Genomic DNA, 24,138 nt, shown 5'->3' on the forward strand with positions numbered 1-24,138 from the left:
AGAATGAAAATTCATTTGAATTGCAATAAGTGGCTTGATGAATACTTGAATGATTTGGTTGAATCGTATATATGATTTGAATGATAAAGTAGTTGGATCATAGAATATTTCTAGATGCAGAGAAGATATTGATCAAAGTTGGTCGATTGTAATCTTACGTATTGTTCGGCACTATAACTAGCCCTAGAGGTACGTGGTTGTATGATTCGTCAATTGTTTCGTATCTACTTTTGCTGTACTCTATACGGGAGGAGATGGGAAAGAATGGGATAAGATAGCAGGGAGACGAAGCGAAATGGGACAAGACGAGCGAGGGGAAGAAATGAGTATGAAGAGTTGGAGAAAGGTGGAATAGAGAGAGAGAGAGGGAGAGGGAGAGGGAATGTTTCTGAGCTGGGTTGAGGTTTGGGGTTGAGATTGTAGTTGAAGTTCGCTGGATAGATTAGGTGTGGAGGGTTCTTTTGCGGAGGAGGGGATATTGGAAGAATAGAGTTAATAACCACTAATGACCTTGGGAATGAGTGAGAAATCTGGAGATTTAACTTTCTCAATGGGGAAGGATATAATATACGTGTTGTTGTAATGTAAAATCTCAATATATCATATCAAGGGATGAAACATGTAGAAGATGAGAATCGGCAAGAAGTTTTTATTCATTTATTTATTCTGTAGGTAGGTATGCATGTAAATTGGAAATTTCTGAACCTTGGATTGGAGTAATAGGATGTTTGAATTAGGTGAAGGAAAAAAGGAAAAGGAATTGGAATGATGAGAATATTTGGAAGTATTGATAGTTTGGTATATATGTGGAGATGGATTGGTGTTGATGGTTTCAATTTCGATTTCGATTGCATGTTTCGGTTCTGTCTGGCTCTGTCTCTGTCTGTCGCGCGCGCACACACGCGCACATGAATACATTCACCCCTTCTCTTCTCTTCTCTTCTCTTCATTCATATCATACCCGGTAATCAAGAGATAGATCTCTTTGATGTAAAGACTGAGATCGGGAATGGAGATGAAGATGGGATGGAGATGGGGAATTTTACTCCTTGTGACTGTGGCGGCTGTTGACGTAGCTGAGCTCGGGCTCGGGGGAACGTTTGGAGTTCTGGAGAGAGGGTTAGTATTTGGGGGTTGGGAATTATTGGGATTGGGATTGGGATTGCTTGGAGAGGAGCGGTGGAGAATGAATGGAATGGAATGGAATGGAACGTACGACGTAGCTGAGTTCCGGGGAACGTTTGGAATTGACGTAGCTCAATTCTGGTTCTCGTTTAGAGTTGACGTAGCTCAATTCGGGCTCGCGCTTGGAGTTCTAGAAATTGAAAATTAGTAGATGGGACAAGAACTAATCGAGGAACAGGAGGAATGCGCGGGACATACGACGTAGCTCAATTCTGGCTCTCGTTTAGAGTTGACGTAGCTGAGCTCGGGTTCTCTTTTGGAGTTGACATAGCTGAGTTCTGGCTCACGCTTGGAGTTCTAGAAACCCGTCAATAGGATGCATTCGAAAATGGGGAGGGCCAAACTAACCACGTAGCTAAGCTCTGGCTCACGCTTGGAGTTGACATAGCTGAGTTCTGGTCCTCTCTTCGAGTTCTATATTTGTGTGAGCTGGATGCTAAAAGAATATCTCTGTGAAACAAACCACGTAGCTGAGCTCTGGCTCGCGCTTAGAATTGACATAGCTCAATTCCGGTTCACGCTTCGAATTCTACACTCGTATGAGCTTCATACCACACAATATCTCTACAAAACGTACCACATAGCTCAATTCCGCTGCGCGGCTATTCACGTAAGATAGCTCTGGATCACGTTTAGCCATAAACCAATCCAACTGAGCATACGTAGCATCCAACACACCTCGTGCTTTCACTTCTTCTACTTAAAGTTAGTAATGATTTCTTTTGTTCTCAGGGAGGATGTAGTAGACCTTGAACAGGACTTAGAGGTGCAGCATATGCGAGGCTGAGAATGGCCGTAGCCAAGATTGCGGTCATTTGAACCATTTTGGAGAAGTGTCTGTGGGGTGTTGGAATTTCTGGGCTGGGTTGTTGGAGTTTGGTTGGAAGGATTGTTGTGATTAGATGATTGAGAGAAGTAAGATTAGATCTCTGGTCATGGTCTGTTTATATAGATATCTTTGACTTTCAGATGAATGAAAATGCGTGAATCTTTTTGCTCTACCTGCAAATCCGACCGGGAGATCAGAAAGTGCTGCACAAGATTATTCTGTAGAGTAACATGCTTCGAAGTGTTATAACTAACTGTTATCTTGCCGCCGATCTATTCTTCTCGTTTATTCATACAAGATGAGATTATCCCCGCAAAGAACAGTGTTGTGATACGTGTTCAAACGTACAATTATATGCATAACCGACGTCACTTCCAACAACGTGTTGTGTAGTCTATCGGATCCTGTATTCAGCAAGAAAAGTCAAACTCAACCCCGATTCGAGAAATCGGAAAGATGTACCAGGTTGCGAATTAGATCCCAGTATAGATGCGAAGTATATCGGCAGCTCGAGATTTGTCGAAAACACTACAAGGATGTCAAAACAGGTTATCATGAGACTGTTCAAAATTCTCCGCTGCGACGAAGATTGTAGCGAAGCAGAGTTCAAAGAAATGCCTCAAATTATTGTTTCTCTATCACCAAGTCGTTGTTCGTGTTTGCTGAAGTGATTCGTGCAAGTATCGGGTTGTACGCCATTTTTAGACATGTATCTGCATGTGCGAGTGACTTCACACAATTACGAGAATGGAGTTGATTTGATTTGGGCTACATATCGAGAAGCAAGAGTGAAATAGGAGGATGGGGAAATTGATGGAGAACGTGTGGGTGTGCAAGCGAGGATTGCGCGGGGAGTAAGCAGAGTTGGTTGGAATAATGGCGAAGAGGCACTCTTCATCACCATGACAGGAGGGATATACGCTGATCTGACTTTAGCTTTTATTGGGAGATTCGATGTGCCTAGAATCGATGCTTAATGTGTAGCTGTTATAGACTTCAAGTGCTTTGGACAAGAGGCTTCACTGCAAGCATTCCGTGTATATACAGGAGTAAAGATAGTGTTTACACGATTATCGTTGTTTTGAACGAGAATAGGTTAACTCGGTATGATGTCAATAGTACTACTACAGTTATGTATACTTACATACCTTTAATCTGTGGCCAATCCGTATGTTACTCGTATGAAATATAATTTATACGAGTAGCGATGCCCCTAAGATATCTATCTCTGAGTTACAAATGATGTAGATTTCATGTTTAGCGAGTACTTAGCTAGGATAAGGATGCAAAGATGATCTGACGTTTGTTATCTGCTGCTGATCTATCGGAGTTGCTTCCGTATGCGAAGTTCGGGTCCAAAATATCTCAAGTCGTCAAACCCGCGTAACTGTGTACTCGGAAGCTTTGCCCACAATTTGCAAGATAATAACTAATTCAGGGAATAAAATCGTAATCTGCTGGTAGATACATATGCACAACATTTCTTCTCATCCAACCATAGTCCAAAATGTATTCTGTACCACCAACCGAGAAATACAAAGTTTGCCACGCGAACGGGAAGAATTAGCCGAAGCTTCCATCATGAGATCACAGACGTCGTGCATGTTACTGTCTACATGTTTTGGCTTGCATATTCGTGGATCGGTTGGATCTAGATAACTGTGCAGTATGTGGCTTGTTTCTTCCTGGCTGAAAGAGAGGAGGGTGAGTTTCTCTTATCTAGAGGAAATATGGGGAGGAGTTATGACGAGTAAGTGTAACGTATTGAGATAATCGAATGCTGGGAGTTGAGTGTTGATTGTGAGGTAATACCAGCGGGTGTACAGACTGATGGGGCACTGCTAAAATGGACTTGTGAATATTTATTGATATATCAAATTGTTTATCTTGAGAATTGCTATAATTGTTGATTAGAAATGGAACAACCAAAACGTGAATTCTAATGTTAAACAAATTGAGAATAAATTTGCCAGAAATATCGAAAATTGGAAGTGTGTACTGTCAATCCACGTACCCACTGGTGTTTTAAAGTGCAAGCAGTACGAGTCTTGATTTATGATGTTATATCATACCCATTAGCTGTATGACTTACATTATACCATTTCCCATTTCGTTTGAAAACAGCTACTCTATCATTTACCTTTCATATCCGCATTACACTTCTCACTTCTCCCATCTCCAACCTCTCCGCTCTTCAGCATGGGTTTCAATCAACGTATCTTACAAATATTCAAGCATAACAAAGCTTTCACATATGCAGAATTGGAACCCTCACATGTAAACTCGGATATCGAATATCAAGATGAAGATCGACTTCTCAACCGCTTTTCTGTCGGCGATGATTCATTTGAGCATGCTGAGAAGAGAGAGACTGATACCTGTCATAAGCATCATTCATTTGTGAGGTGTCTGGGTTGGCTGAATGGTCTTTTCTTTTGTCTGTCTTTGTACCTATTTACAGCGGCTATGCTTAATTGGAAGCAAGTTCCTGGTGGAAACGAGCGAAATTGGGCGTTGAAGCAAGTCTCCGAAAAATGTAAGATTAAAAACCCCATGTGTAAAAATAACATCTCATTAACAACATCATAGCTCCAATTCTAGATGCAGTCGACATTCCCCTCTCAACCTGGCGACTCAATGGCACCTTCCTAGAACGCGAAAACGAATCCATCTATCGGAAACCTCCATCCCCGGAAGTTGACGCAGCATGGGCTCGTATCGAGACTCAAAATCCCATTCCCCTATCCCGACAAGACCTCATAAATCAAGGGAAAAATCCAGATCTGTATGCAAAATTTCCCGAATCCTTCGGGTTTGGCCCCGACACCTTCATCGGACGCATTGACGTCTTCCATCAAATCCACTGTCTTAATCGGCTACGAATGCATCTCTACTGGAACGTAGAATACTACTACCCTGACGAAAAAATGGGGGAATACCATCAACTCCACGCTTCGCATTGTGTGTATGCGCTACTGCAGAACCTGATGTGTCAGGGAAGTGTGGATACGTACGGACATTATTGGGTGGATATGCAGGAAAATGCAGTCCCGGATTTCAATATAAATCACAAGTGTAGGGATTTTGAAGCAATACTAGAGTATCATGATGAGATTGCGGTGCCGTTGGAGAAGTTTGGGGCGTTGAGGAGACCGGTGGATGAGCCGGTTAGACATATGACGCATGAGGCGAAGGAGATCTTTAGGTGGTTTGATAATCATGAGGATGATGGACAGGATGGGATGGAGATTCTATGATGGAGTGGAGTGGACTGGATTGGAAATTGGATGCCGTGCAATGGTGGTGGGTTTCTGGAGTCGAATTGCTGGTGAGAAGTATAATAATGTGCATCGTGTTGAGGAAAAGTCGTCTCTATTTCGGGGAAGGATAACTTACAAACATATAGCCTGTCTAGCTAAAATTATACACCAATCTAAAAGCCCCGGATGAAGGCTTAAAAGAGAATACTAAACAAAAAGCCAGGATAATAACTAGCCATTGGTGACTACAACATAGCTGTGCATTTTAATTCGCACATTTCCCAAGAGATACGCAAACCAAACGAAAAGGCTTGAGATTTTTCAATACAATTTGTAATAATTCGAGCTCCTATCATTCTATACAATTCATACAATCTAGATATAATACCCACAACCCTTTCTTTAACTCATGACATGTCATCAAATTTCTTCAAAATTCATTCATTTCCTTCAGTCCATTACGTACTACCACACCTACCCAATCCAACATCTAAACGCCGAGTTATCAATTTTTCTCCCCTCTGTTTCTCTCTCTCCTTTCTTATCTTCGTCCATGCATGCATTCATTCATTATACCCCATTACCCCACTCCACCCTTTTCCTCCCCCAAAATGTCCCCCTATCACATTCCTAACCCTACCCCCTAACCGTAACCGTCTCCCTCGCCGTAATCGTCACACTCACACTCACCGTCTCCGTCTCCGTCTCCGTCGCACCACCCACACAACTACTCATACTAGTAATCTTCCCATCTCCTCCCACCCCCAAACAAACATTCCCTGCTGCGCTCGTACTCGTCGCTACCGGTGCAGACGTCGGCGCAGGCGCAGTAGCAATCGTAATACTCGTTTCTCTCGGTGGCGAGATACTCAACGTTGTCGTTTTCAGCCCATCATCTATCTCAGTCGTAGATGTGCGTACAGGAGTTGAAGAAATGGGTAAAGGAGAAGATGTAGTCTGTGCTAGACCATTACCTCCGGCTGTCGTGGTAGCTGTCGGACTGGCGTTGATGATGATCCTGGATGTGGTTGTCTCTGCATTTTCATCACTGGTTGTGGTTTTGGGAGCGTCATTGCCAGATCCAGAATTAGATTTAGAGCCGGATCCAGCAGTAACGGGAATAATAGTTAATGCAGTTACAGCCCCATTATTCGATTCTGCAGTGTTTACATTGATGATTATAGTGCTGGCTATTTCTGTAGTTTTGGGGACATCGGCTGTGGTTCTCTGGGTTGTAGGTGCGATGACAGATTCTTGAATGGTGGTCTTTGTGATAGAGGGTGTAGATGTAGGTGTTTTTGTGGTGCTAGAAGATGATTCTCTTGTTTTTGTTGAAGGTGTTACGGTTGTTATGAAGATTTCTGCTGTGCTAGCAGGTTGTGTGGTGGGTAGCCCGGGGAAAATTGTAGTCTGTGGCTCTGAAGACGCGGTAATTGTAAAGACCTCGGATGTCTTGATAGTTGTTGCCGCTGAGGAGAATGATGATGTAGAGGAGTTAAGCTTTGTGGTTTTTACTTGTATAGATGAAGTTGAGGTTGTGGATGAAGATGAAGAGGTTAGGATAACTCCAAGAGTAGAAGATGGAACTACCGTGGTTACGTATACGAATGTAGTTTGCAGAGAATCACCCGATGTCGCCTGAGACGAATCTTCCGTTATTGAGGTTTGAGGAATAATACTCTGCTCAGATGCTCCTGTGGTAGAGACTGGCGCCCGAGTCACCGTCGTACTAGTCTGTGCAATAGTGCTCTGCGGTTGAGCCGTAACCTTTGAAGTCTCCTTCGTCGACAAGACACTCTCCACTAAACTTGAGGCTCCAGCAGTGCTTGATAGAACCGTGATAGGTGACAGCGTTTCCCTTATGGAAGTCTGGGAAGTGACCCCAGATGCTTCCGTTATAATACCAACTGTGAATTCGGAACTGGGACCCGAATTACTGGAACTTTGCGGAATTCCTGTGGCTGCCGTGCTTGAATTTCCAATACCGAATGGTGCGACTGATATACTCGACACTAGTGTCGGTAATGATGTTGAAGTTGCTGAGGAAGACCCCTCGGAAGTTTTACCCGAAGAGCTTTCTGGGGTTGCAGTAGCCTTTGAAGAGGTAGTTGGAAGTAGTGGGAATGTCGTAGTCTGAACAGAATTTAGACTCGAAAGTGTTGAACTATTTACTAATGTTGAGGAAGTTTTCGCCGTAAGACTGCTCTCAGGTAAAGTGGTGGGTAGAGGCGCAAATGTTGTAATCTGCAAAGAAACCTGGCTCGAAGAGGAAGAACTAGCTTGTGATTCAGATGTAGTCTGGCTTGATGTTTGACTCTTCGTAGAAGATTTTCCGGTGGGAGCTGTATTCAGCGGTGGAGTAATAGTAAGTGTCAACTCTGTTGCTGTTGGAATTATGCTTCCATCTCTGGTTTCAGTATTTGAAACTTGACTTGATCGTGCTGGGGCTGTACCTCCTGTACTTGATATTATTGAAGAGACCAGCTGCGAGAGAGATGTAGTAGAGCTCAACAACGTCTTGGATTCATTATCTTCGTTCGATGACGTGCTAGAGATGATCGTCGCGCTTTTCGATTCCGTTGTCTTTAATCCTTCTGTTGATTGTACCACGGACGTCGCTGAAGTCCTGATGGGCTGTGAAGAAAGAGCTGTTACACTCGTACTGGATGTGGTAGTTCCTTCTATTAATGGTGTGGATTCGGGTTGAACTGTAGAACTAGTTATCGAATAAGTGACCGTCCCAGGTAGGATAGTGATCGCGATGGGAGTAACGCTATCTCTTTTCCTTTCACCACCGTGTACGAAGCTAGCGCCAAATTAGAATTATCCATCCCGAAACCACTCACGCAAAGCGACCTAGGGTCGAAGAGAAGTGTACTTACTTCCTACTTGTTCCATTGCGCCACAATGGACCAGCCGCACTAAGATGAGAAAGAAAAATTGTACCAAAAAGAAAAAGTGGAAGCGAGACTTTCATGATTGTAGAAATGATACTTCTTCAACAATTATTCCGTCGGAAGTGTTTTCAGGAGAAAAGAAAAAGCTAGAGATGTACTAGATATATGTGCTGATAAAGATGTGAAAGATTGCAATATTTGGTATCAAAAATTAATGATTAACAAGTTAGCAAAGAAAGTTGTGAATAAAAAAGGAAAGGAAGGAAATAATCAACGACAGACAAGACACGAAACAATGAATGGAATTGAGAATAGGAAAACGAATGATGAGTAGAATATGGAAATTGAAATCATGCTACCAAAAGTCTCGACTCATTCTATATACTCGAAATCTCAATGAACATGACCGGGAATGAGACCCAAACCCACTGAGTGCATTGCATTACACACTTGGCGCTTTTCCAGAACTCCATCAGATCGACAGGTAAACAGACAACTAGCCAGTTTGCTGTACGATTCACAACAATTCATTGTAGTTTCCACCCAAGTTTTCTCATCCAATAAATGCAAAATACACAACATAAAGCTCAAACATGACGTTGGCGCTTAGTAAAATTATCTCGTCTGAAAGAGTCGGGCTGTGAATCATTTGATTGGCTAGGATTAATTTCAAGGGATGTGCTTAGCGAACCCGAAAATGAGTGGATGAAACGACAAGCGCGAATTAAAAGCTTGACTCACATGAGAAATGTAACGTGAACCAGTCGGATTAAAAATGAATCGATGTGTTCAGTTGCTTACCGATGAGAGTATAGAATAGTTAAAGCTTGAGGCTCAATGATCATGTTGTGGTAGGTTATCCAAATGATGGCCATTGAACGGCTGCGCGCTTTGATCTACCGGGATCTGCGAAGATCCAATGATCTGATTGTTTGCATGAGGATAATTCTAGAGAAAAGTCTAGATGCAGGTTTTGACTAAATTAAAAGGTCGCTGAATCTAGATCTCTCAAAATAGCAAATCTTGTACATGCATTGCCGATTTTCATTACTTCACCCCCGAATCTGCCGACTGTCCTCATCCATCATTCTCCAGTCAAAGTTGGAAATACCCCGGCTGCAGCCTTTTAAAAACTCCCTCGGGATCATACTTCCTTTGTATATCCCTGAGCTTCTTCTCGTTAACCTCTCCATAGCCACCAAAAACGTCTTGTTCTTTACTCGCATAATTCATATAAATAAACTGATTGTCAAGTCCCCATTCTTTTGCCAAACTACCACAATTACAGAGTCAGCAATTTTGGTCTTCCAGAAAAATAGACAAAGCAAAGAAAGGGAGTACTGACTCAACAATTCTTTCTACAAATCGATTCAATGCCGTGAAAACTTTCTCGTCATCTTCTTCATTTTCCCATCCCCAATTAAGGTTCATTACTATCTTCTGTTAGCTTCTTTCCTATTTGGGTTTTACCCGTTTCCTCTCTTCCTCCTTCACTACTCTCCCGTTATCTCTCCCTCTTAACCCCTTTATGCATTTCATCTCTTCCTTAACTTACTGCTAAGCGGACCTTCTTCCGTCTCTAAGCCCAATATGTTCCCACCCCTCTTCTGCATTTGTACAATGATATTAAGTGAAAGAGGCTGAAGTGCCATGAATGGCATAATTCCCGGAACGTCTACGATCAGGTTTGCCTCTTCCACAAAGATTTCATGAATCTTTTTGAAAAGAGTGGCGTTATTTTTGAAAGTAACTGTTTTCCATCTAGAACCGAAGAGAGTTTGATATGTTAGCAGTGATTCTGAATATTAGTAACAAGAGACTTCCGATATGTAAAAAGGTCTATCATCTTGTCTTAACAAGTATATGTGTATATGCTTTCAAACAGGAGAGTCAATGGAAATAAGACATAGTCATTGCAGGACGCTGGTGATTTCAATCTCAAATCCGCGGAGGATTGCAAATATCGCTTATTTGGAATGATTAAAAGAAGGATCACATACGCTTCTCTAGAATAAATCAGCACAAACACTCCTAACATTTCATAATACGGCAAGATCTTACCTCAAAAAAGCCGTCTGATTAAGTTGCACCGACAACTCCACCATACTCGCTACTCCCGTCGCATCTCCTAAACTTACAATATCGTTCAGCGCATTAAAAATTGTCGCATTTGCTACCGGTCTTGCATACACGGGACCACTCAACGTCACAAACCCTCCCAAACTCGGTACATATCCGCAACCAATATATAGATGGGCATCCTCATCAGTCGGTGCATCAACAATAAACTGCGAAAACACATCTGAGAGTGAAGCATTGGAAGCCAAACTGTAAAATCTTGATCCTCCCCATAGAAGTCCTTGTTCAAATGCAAATGCGTCGAACCTCGTTACTATCCCGAAGTTCGTACCGGATCCACCACGAAGGGCTTGGTATAGATCTGGATGTGATGTTGCAGATGCATTGACAATACTGCCGTCTGCGAGAACAACTTCGTAATTGAGAATGTTATCGCAGGCCCATCCGTATCTGCCAGAGAAATAAGATATTCCACCTCCAAGTGTGAGTCCTCCAACTCCAACTCCAGCTTCCCTTCCTCCGACTACGCTTATTCCCAATGGATCTAACACCTGATAGACATCATACCATGTATTTCCAGGTCCGATACTTACTGTTCCTCTGTCTGCATTCAATTGAACTGTATTTAATTTTTGCAAATTGACTAAGATACCATTTTTTATACTTGATGCTCCAGCAAATGATGCATGTCCCCCGCTTCTCACAGCAAAAGGACAATCCGTCAATTGAGAAATTTTGATAGTTGTAGAGATATCTTGAGGAATTGTGACATCGAAACGACAGCTCGGTACGACTTCGGCTTGTTGAACTGACCAATATGGGAGGGGTATGTAGGATGGAGACGACGGGGTTGTGAGTTTGGTGGGAGAGAGGATGGAGAGAATTTTACACTAAATTAATGACAACATGATTGATAAACATCGCATTCATGAAGTAAATCGTGAAATAGGACACTCACTGCCAATTGACACTTATCAACGCCTCCGAACTGCCCGCCAAGCTCTAAAATTTGGGCATATATTGCCGGATCAAGGGATTCCAAACCTAGGTCAGTCGAATTGACTAAATTTAAACCTGGTGGTGTAATAGCTGCGCATAGAGAAAAGAAAGTGGTAACTCCCACAAACAAAGTGTTATGAAAACGCATTTTCCAAATCCTGAGTGCATGTGTAAAACTTGGGCTTGCAATTGATTTAAGAACATATAAAGAGTCTTTCTGGATAACAGTTAACTAATATTAAACTTCAACTTACTGGTAATGTTATAGATAGGTAAGTAACTAGTAAGCCGGATACCCCACTTTCGGGCCACCCCACTTTTGGGCTACCTCAAGAATTTATATTATATAATATTAAAACATGAATTATTCAATAACTACTTAGTATTATAAAGAAATTAATTTTTTTAATTAATTTAGAATTCAATAAAAAAGCTGATTTATTAAAGTAATATTTATATATTCTTTTGAGAAATAAGAACATAAATAAATCAAGAGGTTATAGAATATATCATATATAATAATAGAAATAAGAGATATATATTATATTTAAAATATTTATATATAAATTTAATAATTTTATAACTTTTATATTTATTTAATATAAGAAGTTTAAGTTTGTTTGATAAGGAAAGAATTATTTGAAAAATAAAAATTCTTTTAAGTTATTTTAGATTAATATAATTTGTAATCTATTTATTTTTTATAATAATAAATTTTCATTTTATATAACATATTAAATCTATTGGAAATTATTATTATTATATTGACTTTCCCTTATAAATAATAAAAGGAATGAAAATTATATTTATAATTAAAATATATTCTATAAATAATATTCAAACTCTAAAACCAAACTCTTTTTTTTGAATAAATCAATATTCAAAGTTTTCTAAAACTAATTTATTTAATCCCTAGTTTTTTTATATATTTATTTTATTTATATTATATCGATTTTCAGATTTAATATAACAAATTAAAAATAAATTCAAATTTGAAAATTAATTTTCAATAATATTGAGAATTATAGTTTTAATATATACTGCTTGACTTTTAATTTTTTTTTTTACTTCTAATTGTCTAAATTTTGTTCAGCTTTTATATTACTATTTTTCCACTATGCTTCTTTTTTCATATTGGAAGTATTTTCTCTTTTATACCTTTTATACTATCTAGCATTGCTATTTCCTTTTTTTACTTCTTTTATTTCTTCTTATCTTTTTTTGTATTCCATTCTTTTTTATACTTTTTCTATTCCTTTAATACTACACCTAGTTTTTTCTCTAATTTTGCCGAATCATTTTTGCCCTCTTAACCTCCACGTCGCTTTTTATTGGCCTCTTTATTTCATTCTTCTCTCTCACGTTTGTCATTCCTCTTGGTTTCTGTCTCTACTTTCGCTCTACTTCAATTCATCCTCGATCCCTTATTGTTCCCTCCCTTCTCCCCGTACCTTCTCCGTTCTTAAAAAGCCTACCTCGCAGAGGTCACGTTCTCTCTTAGATAAGCTTTTTTGAGGTGGCTTAAAAGAGGGGTGGCCCGAGAGTGGGGTATCCGACTTATACGAGGGCCTTATAAATCGTGTCAGGGGGACTCGTATTATTAAGCCAGGTGCAGTCCGGGCCGACGGACGATTAAAAGATCAACAGCTTAGTAATCAGAGAACTTTCATATGAGGTGATGCACATTCGAAAATAACATTCATTAACTATTATTATTACAAACGTAATTTCTAATGCTACATCTTCCCCGAAACACCCTCCAATTTCAAGCATTCGTAAAAAGCGAGAGTGCACTGTATTCCGTATATCGCCGATTCATTCCGTCTGTTGGGGGAGTGTCATGTTCCTGGCACTGCTTCATTTCGTCTTGTAGATGATTCCGCACCGGATCATCACGAATCCTAACAATAACATTGAGCCTGATGCCCGGGATAGACTCTCAGCGATACTTTTGCAAACATGATGACTGTGGAAAGTCTTTCGCACGCAAAGAGCATCTGTCCCGTCACGAGAAAAGCCACATCCCTGCTAATTCGCTTCAATGTCAAGTTTGTAAACGACGTTTCAATCGAAAGTATGACTTCCAATTTTCTAGTTTTCCACACGATATTAGAAAATGTGACACGCAGAGCACTACATGAGAAGGAGTATCTACTATATCAAGACGCGGATTAAATAACACAACAGTAGACATGGGTTTGAGATTTAGAAGTAGATCTCGAGCAGGATCTCATAAGACTTTGGCCGGACCTAATTTCTTCGCTGTAAGGCTCTTGGCTTTTGGTCTTGATGAAAGGACCCGAAGATCTGATACTTTAGCATGTCACTTTGATATGCACATTAGGAACTCTGAGCACCCCCAGAAACAAGATGCTGACATCTGAAATAGAGACAGCCTTCTACGCCATAGAGTCAAACACAGTGCCGCGAACAAAGAGAATCCTTCGGGAAGGAGCAAACATGCTTGCCTGGAGTGCCGTGCAGGGAAAGTGAAATGTGATGGCAGTGGCAATGGTATTTGCTCACGGTGTGCTTAGAGGGAGATTGAATGCAAGTATAGTCACGACGACGACATCCAGAGGGATAAATATCCCAGCTGGGATGAGGTTATGGATACACCCATATCACAATCTTCGGATAATGTGTTTAGTGGGCCTCTGACCCAGCCCCTTCGAGGTGAGACACCTTCGAATTCAACCACGAGTACATGCCCACCAATGGCACCAGCCGGGTAAGTTCTTTGTTTCGCAGCAGTTTTATGTTTCCGCACTGTTAATACAGTCTTGAGACCTGCAATAATGCGAGCCATCGCGTTGTCCTTGGGAATTTTTGGAACTTCTTAGAGGAACAAACTGACTCTCAGATTCTGCTGATTAGGAAAGTACCTTTCGCGGCGAGGACGCGTGGCCTAATTGACTGGACAACGATTTCAATTCGACCTGACATTCAAGTGACAACTGACACCGCAACGACAATGGGGACTGATGAGTCGCAAAAATATTCAGAGATGTATTTGGAGGTCTACTTTGATCATTTCCATCACCGTTAGCCAATTGTCCATTGTCATTCTCACGAGGAGGAAGCAAATGAGAATGAGTTATGCGAGCTATCCATGAGAATGATTGGCGCATGGTTGCTCGGTACCGGCAGAGCTGTTCAATTTGCTATCGACACACACGTGGTTTTAGTTGATCGTATCATGTCCCAGCTGGTATGGGCACCAGAAAACTGTCATTGATTATTTGCAAATAGCTAACGAATGTATGTTCAGTGTTTGATCACGTCACAAGACATACTTCAACAGTCATTGACTATCTCTATATGTAACGCAGCACTGTTAAACATTATTTTTGCGTTGCAATATGGGGTTAGTACCTATCCGTCTCACTATTTCAATAGCGGCTCACCAAATTATAGCATGAGCGCGAGATATCCCGTACGATAGTACTTTGGAACATACTGATGACTATTCTTCGAGAAATTGGATTCTTTAGACCCGAGACAGCATGGCCAGACGAGAGGAAAGGCTATTTTGCACCAATGCGTTACGCAAAACTCGGGCAACGGCAGAGGTAAGTGTCTTGCTCACGTCCCAGTTTCATGCTGAGGTTGAACCAGACTCGCATACTGCATGTCCAAATTAGATGCCTATATAAGTGTCCTACGAAACAAACCCATGACAATCTTTCCAGAAGAGCTGCACTTTCCACTCCCTTGTACGCTTTCACTATGGAACGCAAAAGAACTTCAGACTTGGGAAGAGCGCCAGAATGACGAGCCAACTTATCGTAATTCGAAGTCAATGCTTAGTTTGATTGCGGACAGCCCCTTGAACGCTGATTCAACACAAGAACAACCGATGCTTATCGAAGATATCCACCTGTTCTTGTGTGCGATACAATCCGACATCTGGAAATATTCTCAGAACACATTTTTTCAGACAGACTGCCGGAGCAACAGTGTCCTCCGTAAAGATATGTTGAGAAGACGCCTGGATCGACTCAAATCGAGACTAGACCAAATAATAGGTCAAGTTATTTCATACTCGAAGTACAATTTGCAACACAATGAACCTCTAATTTTTCGATATTACTATGGCTCCGAGGATCATAGCCTGCCTAGCTGTCACGATGCTGTCACGACTCGAGTTAAAAGCATGCTTTTCGATGCCGTCATGCTTCACTCCCTCTTGAGTATGCATCTATCGGTTAATGTTAACAAGCTCATCCAAATTGCCAGAGATCAACGATTGAGTACCGTCGAGGAGTTTTCTGAAGCTCATCGCCTTGCCAGAGAGCAGCGACGAACGTCTATGAATGGGTGGGCTTCAACAACAGCAGTTAGGTTTGCATTGTGTCAGTCTGTCGATGTCCTCGTGGCCCAAAGAAACCTCGGAAACGGTTCTGGGACACCAGCAAATGTCCAAGCCTCGGATCCTATACGCTACGCCGCATTGTGTGTCAGCGCTCTCACAGTCTGGACATTCTGCAAATTTTGCGACCGTGGCTGCGAAATTTGTGTTCCGGGAGCTAACCCAGTTGTTGATTTGACAACATGGAGTATGCCCGGGTCTCTGTTTGAAAAAGAGAAGCAAGCTTGGATTGAGATGGGCGACCAAGGCCTGATGGTTCGGCTGCAAATACAAGGTATACAACTTTGCGGTTGCAATACAGCGTCTCTGATAGATCTTTTTCAAGCTTAACTGCCTCATGAATGGGCCCTTGCCGACACCATTGCACCTGGAATCTTTGAGAACTCCATATAGAAATCAGATTTAAGAAGATGCTCACCACACTCATTCTTCTCAGTCAGTATTCAAGCATGTTCTGATACTGGTCAGATGGCCCTCACAAGCAAATTTGTAACTACCTTTGATAAAGCTTGCTAGTTCGCAGATATATGACCGGATGATATGTTGACGAGCAGTATGGACGGGATCATCTCGATGGCAAGCTTTAACGATAACTAGAGCGTCTTAGTTAGAGACAATATTCCCGTACAACGTAGTTTTGACCGTATTCATCTTATTCTACTTCTCAGACAAGTGCTGAAATAGTGTACTAGAATGTCCCTTATTTATGAGACATTATTCGTCTACCTTTTCTATAAGTGCAATTGTAACTAGGTATATCAAGACTAATATGCTAAGTCATATAAGTCTTAATTTTGATAAAACCCGCGATTTTACAAAATTCTAATTCTTACTTAATCCAAGTAAAAATTCGGAGAACTCGGACGGACTAGTTACATCACTTCAGCAAGGAACCTCTCACGGAGCCTGAAACTCATTATTAAGCTTTGAAACTCCTATTGCTCACCGTGTCGTGGCGAAATGATATGACGATGATTTTTCGGCACTTAGAAATTCGATATCGAGGATAGCGGTTGTAAAAGGGCAGCAGACCACGCTTGCTTTTCTATCATTCATTATAACCAGCTGAACCTGCCGCTCTTCGACTCAAATACCAAAAATCTTCCGATAGCTTCTCAACCATCATGTCCACCAAGAAACTCCTTGTTATCTTCTCTCTCCAATGCGATCAAATGGTCCGATGGAAAGTACCCTGACGTATACCATTCTGACTCGAAGGCCAAGGCAGCAGCGTGAGGAGAAGAAAACTATGCCGAGTTGTGGAAGAAAACCAGCATCTTCCAAACAGGCTTCTTCTTGAGCAACTTTGTGTCGAGTTCGTTCTTCCAGCCCCAAATGGTAAGTCCTCTGCTAGCCGTCTTGGCCTTGCCGAACCATTGCTGAATCTCTTTAGACTGCACATGGTGCAGCCCAGTGTGTCCGCAATCTGAATCTCGATGTTAAACTTCCTTTCATCGCTGCGGAAGAGGACACTGGCCCCATCGTAAAGCCGCTCGTGCAAAAGAGTGCAGGAGAGAATGTCATTGGCTGTAGGGAATGGAGCAATCTCTGTGAGATCATCGAGGCTTTTACCCTAGCTACTGGTAAGAAAGCAGAACATGTCTTACTGCCAAAGGGTCAATCAAGGATTCCGGTTCCGCCTGAGCTTGTTATTGAAATGAAAACTGGGCTTACTGCAACGAGTTCGGATATGAAGGACAATATGATCCTGATATCATTCGCCCCAAAGATGTAATTTCGTAAGCGTTGTCATCATCCTTTCAGTTGCTAATATGTTTAGTTGAACTCTCCGCCTCGACTAAAGAATGTAGTGGATTATTTCAAAAATCGAGATTGGTCTCAAGTCCCTAGTGTCTAAATAAGGCGGCAGTGAGCAGCGCTGACATTCTGGAAAGGGATGGTGTGGTTCATCCTCGAGTGGCGAGCGGTGCACATTTTCCTACCCCACCATTTTCAAATAGAGATAAACAATCACAAGGCATAGAATGAATTAAACTACTTGGAGTCTGATAAACTCATGCAAATATACCGTATTCATCCAGATAATTCGCTGAATGTTTGCAAGGATTGGTTATTTAAGCTTATGGTGCGTTAGGGTTGTAGCAAATATCGAGTTACACTTGAGTATGATTTAATCTATCTGTTCAATGGATCACTCATTGAATGCCTGATACTTCTGTGAAATACTTTTATTTTGAGGCGTTTTACTTCGTTTGCAGGGAAGCCAATTGGCCTTAAAATGATCAATCCTTATTAGCGTCCATATGAATGCGGTAGTATTTTGACAGGTGCGCACATTATAACCAGTCTTCCCGCAAGTGCTACATTATCGCTCCCAAGGGTTTATATTGATAGAGGGGGTATAGTAGGATTGATCATTCCGAGTTATTAAAGCTAACAAGAATGCCACTTTGGAGGCGAGGATGAACTCAATCATTCTAATACTCCGTAGTGGGGCACAGCGACCCGCCATCCCACAGTAACCCGAGCATCCCACAACGACCCGCAATCGCACAGCATCTCCAAAATACTTTTCTGACTCTCGGCAGCTTTAGAGAATATGGAGCATGCATTTTATCACTTAATGACATGCTTCTTTTTGCATCAGCGTCTCGTCTCATCGCCTCTTGTGGCTGCTCCCAACACTGATTGCATATAGCTTCAGATGAAGAGAGTGAACCTAGTACCCAAGAGCTGTATGATGAGATATCAAGCCAGCACGGGTTTTCAATAGAAAGCTGACAAAAAGACTGTAACACCGATCGATCTATCATACGTCATCAAATCAATGCTAGTCTTCGGATATGTTTGGGTTCTTGATAAGCATAGCACGATTCGGCTCGGACGTCTGAATGTTGGGATGTAAACATATTGTATAAATATCTCAGCAGCATCTTTTTTAAGAGCTCAACTCCTCAAAGATACAAAGACTCTCTCCAAAAACACTCCAAACCTACATCATCCCATATTGTTTCAACATGGCACTATTGCAAACTCAAAAAAGAGCCGTGGAACTCGCTCGTGGCAACCTCTTCAACGTCTTTGGCAATTACGACGCTGCTTCGCGTCGAGAAGCAATCAAATCAGTCTATCACGAAGATGGCATTATATACGAACCGTATGGCGTGATAATCCAAGGCCACGATGCCATCGATAAACGCGTCCAGGAGATACTCGAGCAGAACGTCGACTGGGAATTCAAGACCGTGGGGCCGGTGAAGCAAATGCAGAATCTCGTGCTTATCGCATGGACGTTTGGATCAAAGGGAGAAGTTGCTCTTGAAGGAACGGATTTATCATTGTGGAGAATGGGAAGATTAAGGTCCTCCATGGACTGCTTGGGGATCAGGCTGATGTCAGACTGTAGATCTGTGTGACGAAAATGTATAAAGGAAGCGAATGGATGGTCTAGTTTATATGCCATTTTCATGGGAACGTGCGCGTGAAAATAGTCGAATCAATATAATCGAGCTCTGAGCTGTGTTCTTCTGCTTTCTAAGATGCTTGAAAAGTATTCCAAATAACGCCATATAGAATGAAAGTTTAAGCTATTCTCGAAAGGAAGACAATACACAGCGCCGCAACTGTTAGGAATGAAGTACATATCAAGGTGCCCCCTTTTTGTGAGCACAAAACATGCCAGAATAGATACGGGGTCGCAAGCGCACCGCTATTCGAATTGTATTTGATGCATAAATCCTCCTCTTCAACCGATCAAGAGAAGAAGGGTTCAAAGAAGATGAAGCACGAGACATTGCTTGAGTTGTTGCTTTCACTGATACGGAGAAGATGAAAGAGGCCCATGAGATGCTAAAGAACCCGTGAGAAAATCTGCCAGAGCTTGTCAAGGGGGTGGAGAAGCTAGATGTACATACGATCCAAAAAGTAAGTCTCCTGCAAATATCCAATAAAGAGCACTTTCTAACGATAATGAACCGCAGCAATTCAGCTTCAGCAACCAGTCCCATGAAGCAATTACCTACACTCATGGCGCGTTGTAGCCGTATCAATTTGTTACTGCTATATATACGTCCTGCTACCAAGATTTCCAGAAGATGTTTCTATCGAGATAGGAATCCTGATGCAAGTGATTCAAACACGGGAAATTCAGATAGCCCTTCTTTCTGAATACCTCACGGGGTGCTATCACAACCGCACATATCATCCATACAATACCACAAAACCCTTCACCAAAAACCTGATACCCGACGGTTAAAAAACTTCTTATTTACATAAAAATATATCTGCTCACAAACTAGGATAGACCCCCCCTCACTACAACAGCACGATCTCCTAGTCAAAAATTAGTAGCCAAAATCACAACTAAATCTCACAGCAGCCAGCCCGGAAAGCCCAAACTGCGAATATCTTTGAGACTGAGATTATGACGGGAGATACATCAATTCACATACATAGTACTGTATTGCATAAAACCGTTCAACAAGATGATGAAAAGATCGAGCCACCCATCAGATCTTCTCCTGCAGGTATTCTTCCGGTCCAGTTTTTGGGGAAAAAGTTGCTAGAGACTCTGTTGTTAAAAGTGTATATGGACCGGTGTGATGAAACTGATCGCACTTTCATATCTCTCACTCTCATCTCTCGATGGAAGATTCCCGCCGCGTTCGTCTAACCAAGCGCGCTGTGCATGTAGGAAATAAGTAGATCACTATCGATACAGATACTGCGCGGGTATAGTAGATAGCAGTAAGTTTTAATGGTGCACCGTGCAGGAATGGTTAGCACCTTGCTACACAGATGGCTATTGCTCGTCTTGCTCGTCAGTTTCATGAATGTGAATATGTCAATTCAATAGTCAGTCCCATCTAAAAATCAATCGCTACCTACTCTACTCCATCTAAATTCCCGCGACGATTCCTTCCCCCCCCCAAAAGGGATTACTCAGAACAGCACCACACCCTTCCCGTCTCATCCTATATACTATATACTATACACTATACTCATCTACACACACATATCCACACCAAATCCACGCACCACCCCATCCCACCCCACACCAGCAACCCAAAATATCAACTACACCACCCAACTCGCATCTCCATTCACTACATTCTCCCAATCCCTCTCTCTCCCTCTTTCCAAATCTTCAATTGTAATTATAATTTCTCATCATCTCCAAGTTCCAATTCCCCAATCCCCAATCCCAAAAACCCCTAAACGATTTCGTCCTACCTAATCCTCCCCTCCACTCCACCCCCCTCCAAACGAAGCAAGTCGAACAGGAACCCCATAATTCATTTAGCGCACTCACTCACTCACTCACTCACTCACTCACTCACAGTGACCTTCCATACGATATCACAAAATCCATCTAATCACCTCAGATGATTCAATTCAATTGACAAATATCTACATAGGTACATGACCGCAGCAGCGATCCGATCCGATCCGCCTATATAAAAATCCAAATCTAAATCCCGATACCTATCGATACCTACCTATCTAGCGAAGCTCAAACGACCAAGAAATCCAATACTATTCCATTACATTGCAAATTTTCCCACATTGCAGCACATGTACATATATGCGTAGACTCGGCTAATGTACTGATCCTACGATGTCATGTCCATACGATGAATGTCCATACGACGGCTGAACTTCGGGGTTCGTTTTCGTTCGGAGCGATCCACTGAAATGATGTACGAGTCGGCCTTGCGCGTGGATTCCCTCCTATAATTCTATCGGTTCTGCAATGCCTAGGTATCTTTGTTGAATTGATTGATTATTCTCATAGACACTTTCTCCGCTTGGCATGAACGATCATCATCAATTATAATTACGGTTCAATGAAGTACATGATCTTAATGCCCGCAGGTTCCGATTTGAAAATACCTTGAATCTTTCCGTATATATAAAGGGACTTTCGTCTCATCTTCTTTCCATCACCATCTTCATCAAGTTATACATACTCACTCTACCACCATGCTCGTCACTACAATTCTTTCACTGTTATATCTGGCATTACCAGCCAGATCAGCAATCGGCCAAGCCATAAACTTCAATATCAGTACCGCTGAGCTCCAATCATATGGATGCAATGCATCCTGTCAAGCAATCCTATCCTATGCTAATGCTGCCGACCTCGAAACCATTGGTACAGAATTCAACTTTGATTTCTACAACACACCAAACAATTTCTCTTCCTCGGCTCCAGGCGATCTTTTAAAACTGGAGCCTGTCGATAGCTCTAACCTGACCACACCCGATGGCATTGCGACTTTTTGATTCCAGTACACTTCTGTAGACTTAGATGGTACTATCGTACCATCCAGTGGATTTATAGCATTCCCTTTTGCCTCACCAGCGAATGGAAGCCAGTTTCCCCTGATCGCCTACGCCCACAGTACAATTGGTGTTCGTCGAGGACGCGCGTCCTCATCTTCTCCAAGTCTTTTTGATTATAATAGTTGGGTTCCATTGATGTATAATGGCTATGCTGTTGTAGCAACCGATTACGCCGGCCTTGGCCATTCTCAAGGAGGTGGCGCCGTGTGGAAGCTATCGGAACATCCTCTTGTACAAAAGCATTCCTCTGGATATCTTGGAACAGTTGCCATATCTCCTGCATCTAAGCTTTATGACATGTCGGTCGAGATCTTCGAACACATAATTCCTCGTCCTGATTTTCATCAATTCGTCGTTACTGCCGAGCTTGGTCAACTTATTTACGGCCTCAAAGCAACCTATCCCAATTACATGACACCATTGTTAGCCGATGGGATGAGAAAGCGGTTGGAGTTGGCCGATATTACGCAGTCATGTACTTTAGCTTCTATGGGCCTCTCACTAGACTTGCCACGAGACCAGTACACAGTCGCTGATGTAACACCTGCGACTGATGAATTTCTCAAAAAATTCCAGGATACGAACGCCCCAGCACAACGTGATTCAGCTTCGAAGCCAATATTGATCATCCAGGGCTGGAACGATACTTCAGTTCTCCCTCAAACTACCTTAGATTCATTCCAGGCAACCGTGAATGCAGGAAATGTTGCATATTTAAAGAGATATCCGGGACTGGATCACTCTGCGACAATCACATCTTCTACTCCTTTGTGGTTGAATTATCTAGCTGAGTTATTTGCTCATAAGAAACAACCTCGCAAGTCATCGGATACCATGATCACGCCATTCAACTTAGCTGTGGCCAAAGCTCCATTGGAGCTTCCTCTCAACGAGAAACCTCTGTTGAGTCTGCTGGGATGAATGATAGAATATCATGATGGTGAGGAAGATTTTTTCGGGAAAGTCATCCGTTTAAGCAAGAAATTCAATAGCCCGCCAAAGCTCGTGGCGCTCTTGACATTTTCTTTCCATGTACTTAAAAACCTAAGTTTAGACTGCCAGTATGCAACCAGAATCGTCAAAGATTTTGTAGATAGAAATTGAACCTGAGTAGTTTTGCTTTTGAACGGCAAGCGATCAAGTATGTCTGATGTGAAACTTGCACTCTCTAACCATCCACTGTAGCTGTAAAATCGTGATGTTGAAAGGTGCCAGAAGTTCACGGGATGGAGTTCCTCAAGTCACCTGGAACATTTGGACAAAAAATGAGCTATAGGCAAGCGGCTTTGTAGAGTAACAAGCTGATGCGCTCCACATATGGACTATAGTGTAGCTTGAGGATCAGCCTAAGTTGATTTTCTGATGTCTTGCAATACAAATTAGTATCAATCCGAAGACAATCATTAGTAAAGTGCTGTCCAGTTTGCCACATAATACCGACGACAGCTCTTGGCTAACAAAAGATACCCGATAATATCACCTGAATACAGCCATGTTTGGCTCCGTTTTAATTAGAATGGTGATATCGAAGATGGGAAGCGGGAATTGATGATAGATGAGGACCATGAACTTTGATGGGATGGATTTCGCGCTGATGCTCGTGAATGATGCTGTTAGCGCTTCAATCACATAGTATCCAACAGAGAAATGGCGTTTGGCGTATATATATCTATACCATTAGAATATGTCTCATGCTGGTGTTTCGAATGTGGTTCACATGTGGTATACTAGCCTTTCTTCCACATGACATATCCTGAAAATCAGCAGCTCCTATCCAAGTTATACTTAACCACCGACTGCTCGATAAGGAGAGATCTACGCATATCGTAGTATGTCTTTAATCGATGAAACGTGACCATGGCCAAACAAAATTCGAGCCTCTGATGCACTATACCCCGCATCAAGCATGTAAAGTGGGTGATGTATTGAAGGATCAGAATCCGTTGAACTTGGAACGCCTCGGGAGGTAACATCGGATTGCGGGGTTGAGTTAGGATTATTGTTGTAATCGAGATGGATAATTGATGAACTGAGGTTTAATTTGGGTTTTCATGGGTAATAGTGAAGCATTGATAGAGGCTCAGGATTGATGATGTACAATGGAGTCTGGATTTTGCAACAATGTCTTACCTTCCGACCATGGAACTGGAACTGGAAATGGTTGATGTCCTTCATTACTCGCTTACTAGGTACTAGGTAGGTACTGTGGTA

General features: G+C 42.0%; 9 protein-coding genes across 9 annotated transcripts; 6 read left to right on the forward strand and 3 right to left on the reverse strand.

The window, feature by feature from the left end:
* Positions 1-1,042: 1,042 nt before the first annotated feature.
* EAE97_005530 (uncharacterized protein) lies at positions 1,043-2,009 on the reverse strand (the record flags this gene model as incomplete). The annotated part of the gene is made up of 8 exons (XM_038876042.1): positions 1,043-1,108; positions 1,217-1,315; positions 1,384-1,482; positions 1,534-1,599; positions 1,649-1,714; positions 1,763-1,806; positions 1,864-1,881; positions 1,934-2,009. The coding sequence occupies 8 exons, from the start codon at positions 2,007-2,009 to the stop codon at positions 1,043-1,045; spliced, it is 534 nt and encodes a 177-aa protein (XP_038733379.1).
* Positions 2,010-4,213: 2,204 nt separating this feature from the next.
* Positions 4,214-5,271, forward strand: EAE97_005531 (uncharacterized protein; the record flags this gene model as incomplete). Its single annotated transcript, XM_038876043.1, has 2 exons — positions 4,214-4,550; positions 4,604-5,271. 2 exons carry the CDS (start codon positions 4,214-4,216, stop codon positions 5,269-5,271), a joined length of 1,005 nt encoding a protein of 334 aa, XP_038733380.1.
* A 639-nt stretch (positions 5,272-5,910) lies between these two features.
* On the reverse strand, positions 5,911-8,251 carry EAE97_005532 (uncharacterized protein; the record flags this gene model as incomplete). The annotated part of the gene is made up of 2 exons (XM_038876044.1): positions 5,911-8,080; positions 8,157-8,251. The coding sequence occupies 2 exons, from the start codon at positions 8,249-8,251 to the stop codon at positions 5,911-5,913; spliced, it is 2,265 nt and encodes a 754-aa protein (XP_038733381.1).
* A 1,015-nt stretch (positions 8,252-9,266) lies between these two features.
* EAE97_005533 (uncharacterized protein) lies at positions 9,267-11,397 on the reverse strand (the record flags this gene model as incomplete). Its single annotated transcript, XM_038876045.1, has 6 exons — positions 9,267-9,444; positions 9,517-9,604; positions 9,727-9,932; positions 10,172-10,177; positions 10,233-11,140; positions 11,209-11,397. 6 exons carry the CDS (start codon positions 11,395-11,397, stop codon positions 9,267-9,269), a joined length of 1,575 nt encoding a protein of 524 aa, XP_038733382.1.
* Positions 11,398-12,984: 1,587 nt separating this feature from the next.
* On the forward strand, positions 12,985-13,424 carry EAE97_005534 (uncharacterized protein). The gene is made up of 2 exons (XM_038876046.1): positions 12,985-13,323; positions 13,345-13,424. Exons 1-2 carry the CDS (start codon positions 13,172-13,174, stop codon positions 13,388-13,390), a joined length of 198 nt encoding a protein of 65 aa, XP_038733383.1. The 5' UTR covers positions 12,985-13,171; the 3' UTR covers positions 13,391-13,424.
* A 943-nt stretch (positions 13,425-14,367) lies between these two features.
* Positions 14,368-15,951, forward strand: EAE97_005535 (uncharacterized protein; the record flags this gene model as incomplete). Its single annotated transcript, XM_038876047.1, has 4 exons — positions 14,368-14,460; positions 14,521-14,616; positions 14,667-14,821; positions 14,868-15,951. 4 exons carry the CDS (start codon positions 14,368-14,370, stop codon positions 15,949-15,951), a joined length of 1,428 nt encoding a protein of 475 aa, XP_038733384.1.
* Positions 15,952-16,956: 1,005 nt separating this feature from the next.
* Positions 16,957-17,405, forward strand: EAE97_005536 (uncharacterized protein; the record flags this gene model as incomplete). The annotated part of the gene is made up of 3 exons (XM_038876048.1): positions 16,957-16,959; positions 17,015-17,352; positions 17,402-17,405. The coding sequence occupies 3 exons, from the start codon at positions 16,957-16,959 to the stop codon at positions 17,403-17,405; spliced, it is 345 nt and encodes a 114-aa protein (XP_038733385.1).
* Positions 17,406-18,599: 1,194 nt separating this feature from the next.
* EAE97_005537 (uncharacterized protein) lies at positions 18,600-18,998 on the forward strand (the record flags this gene model as incomplete). The annotated part of the gene is made up of 1 exon (XM_038876049.1): positions 18,600-18,998. One exon carries the CDS (start codon positions 18,600-18,602, stop codon positions 18,996-18,998), a length of 399 nt encoding a protein of 132 aa, XP_038733386.1.
* A 2,566-nt stretch (positions 18,999-21,564) lies between these two features.
* Positions 21,565-22,848, forward strand: EAE97_005538 (uncharacterized protein; the record flags this gene model as incomplete). Its single annotated transcript, XM_038876050.1, has 2 exons — positions 21,565-21,819; positions 21,874-22,848. 2 exons carry the CDS (start codon positions 21,565-21,567, stop codon positions 22,846-22,848), a joined length of 1,230 nt encoding a protein of 409 aa, XP_038733387.1.
* Between the last annotated feature and the right edge of the window lie 1,290 nt (positions 22,849-24,138).

The sequence above is a fragment of the Botrytis byssoidea genome (assembly GCF_014898295.1).
Source record: "Botrytis byssoidea strain MUCL 94 chromosome Unknown BBYS_009, whole genome shotgun sequence".
Classification (NCBI taxonomy): domain Eukaryota; kingdom Fungi; phylum Ascomycota; class Leotiomycetes; order Helotiales; family Sclerotiniaceae; genus Botrytis; species Botrytis byssoidea.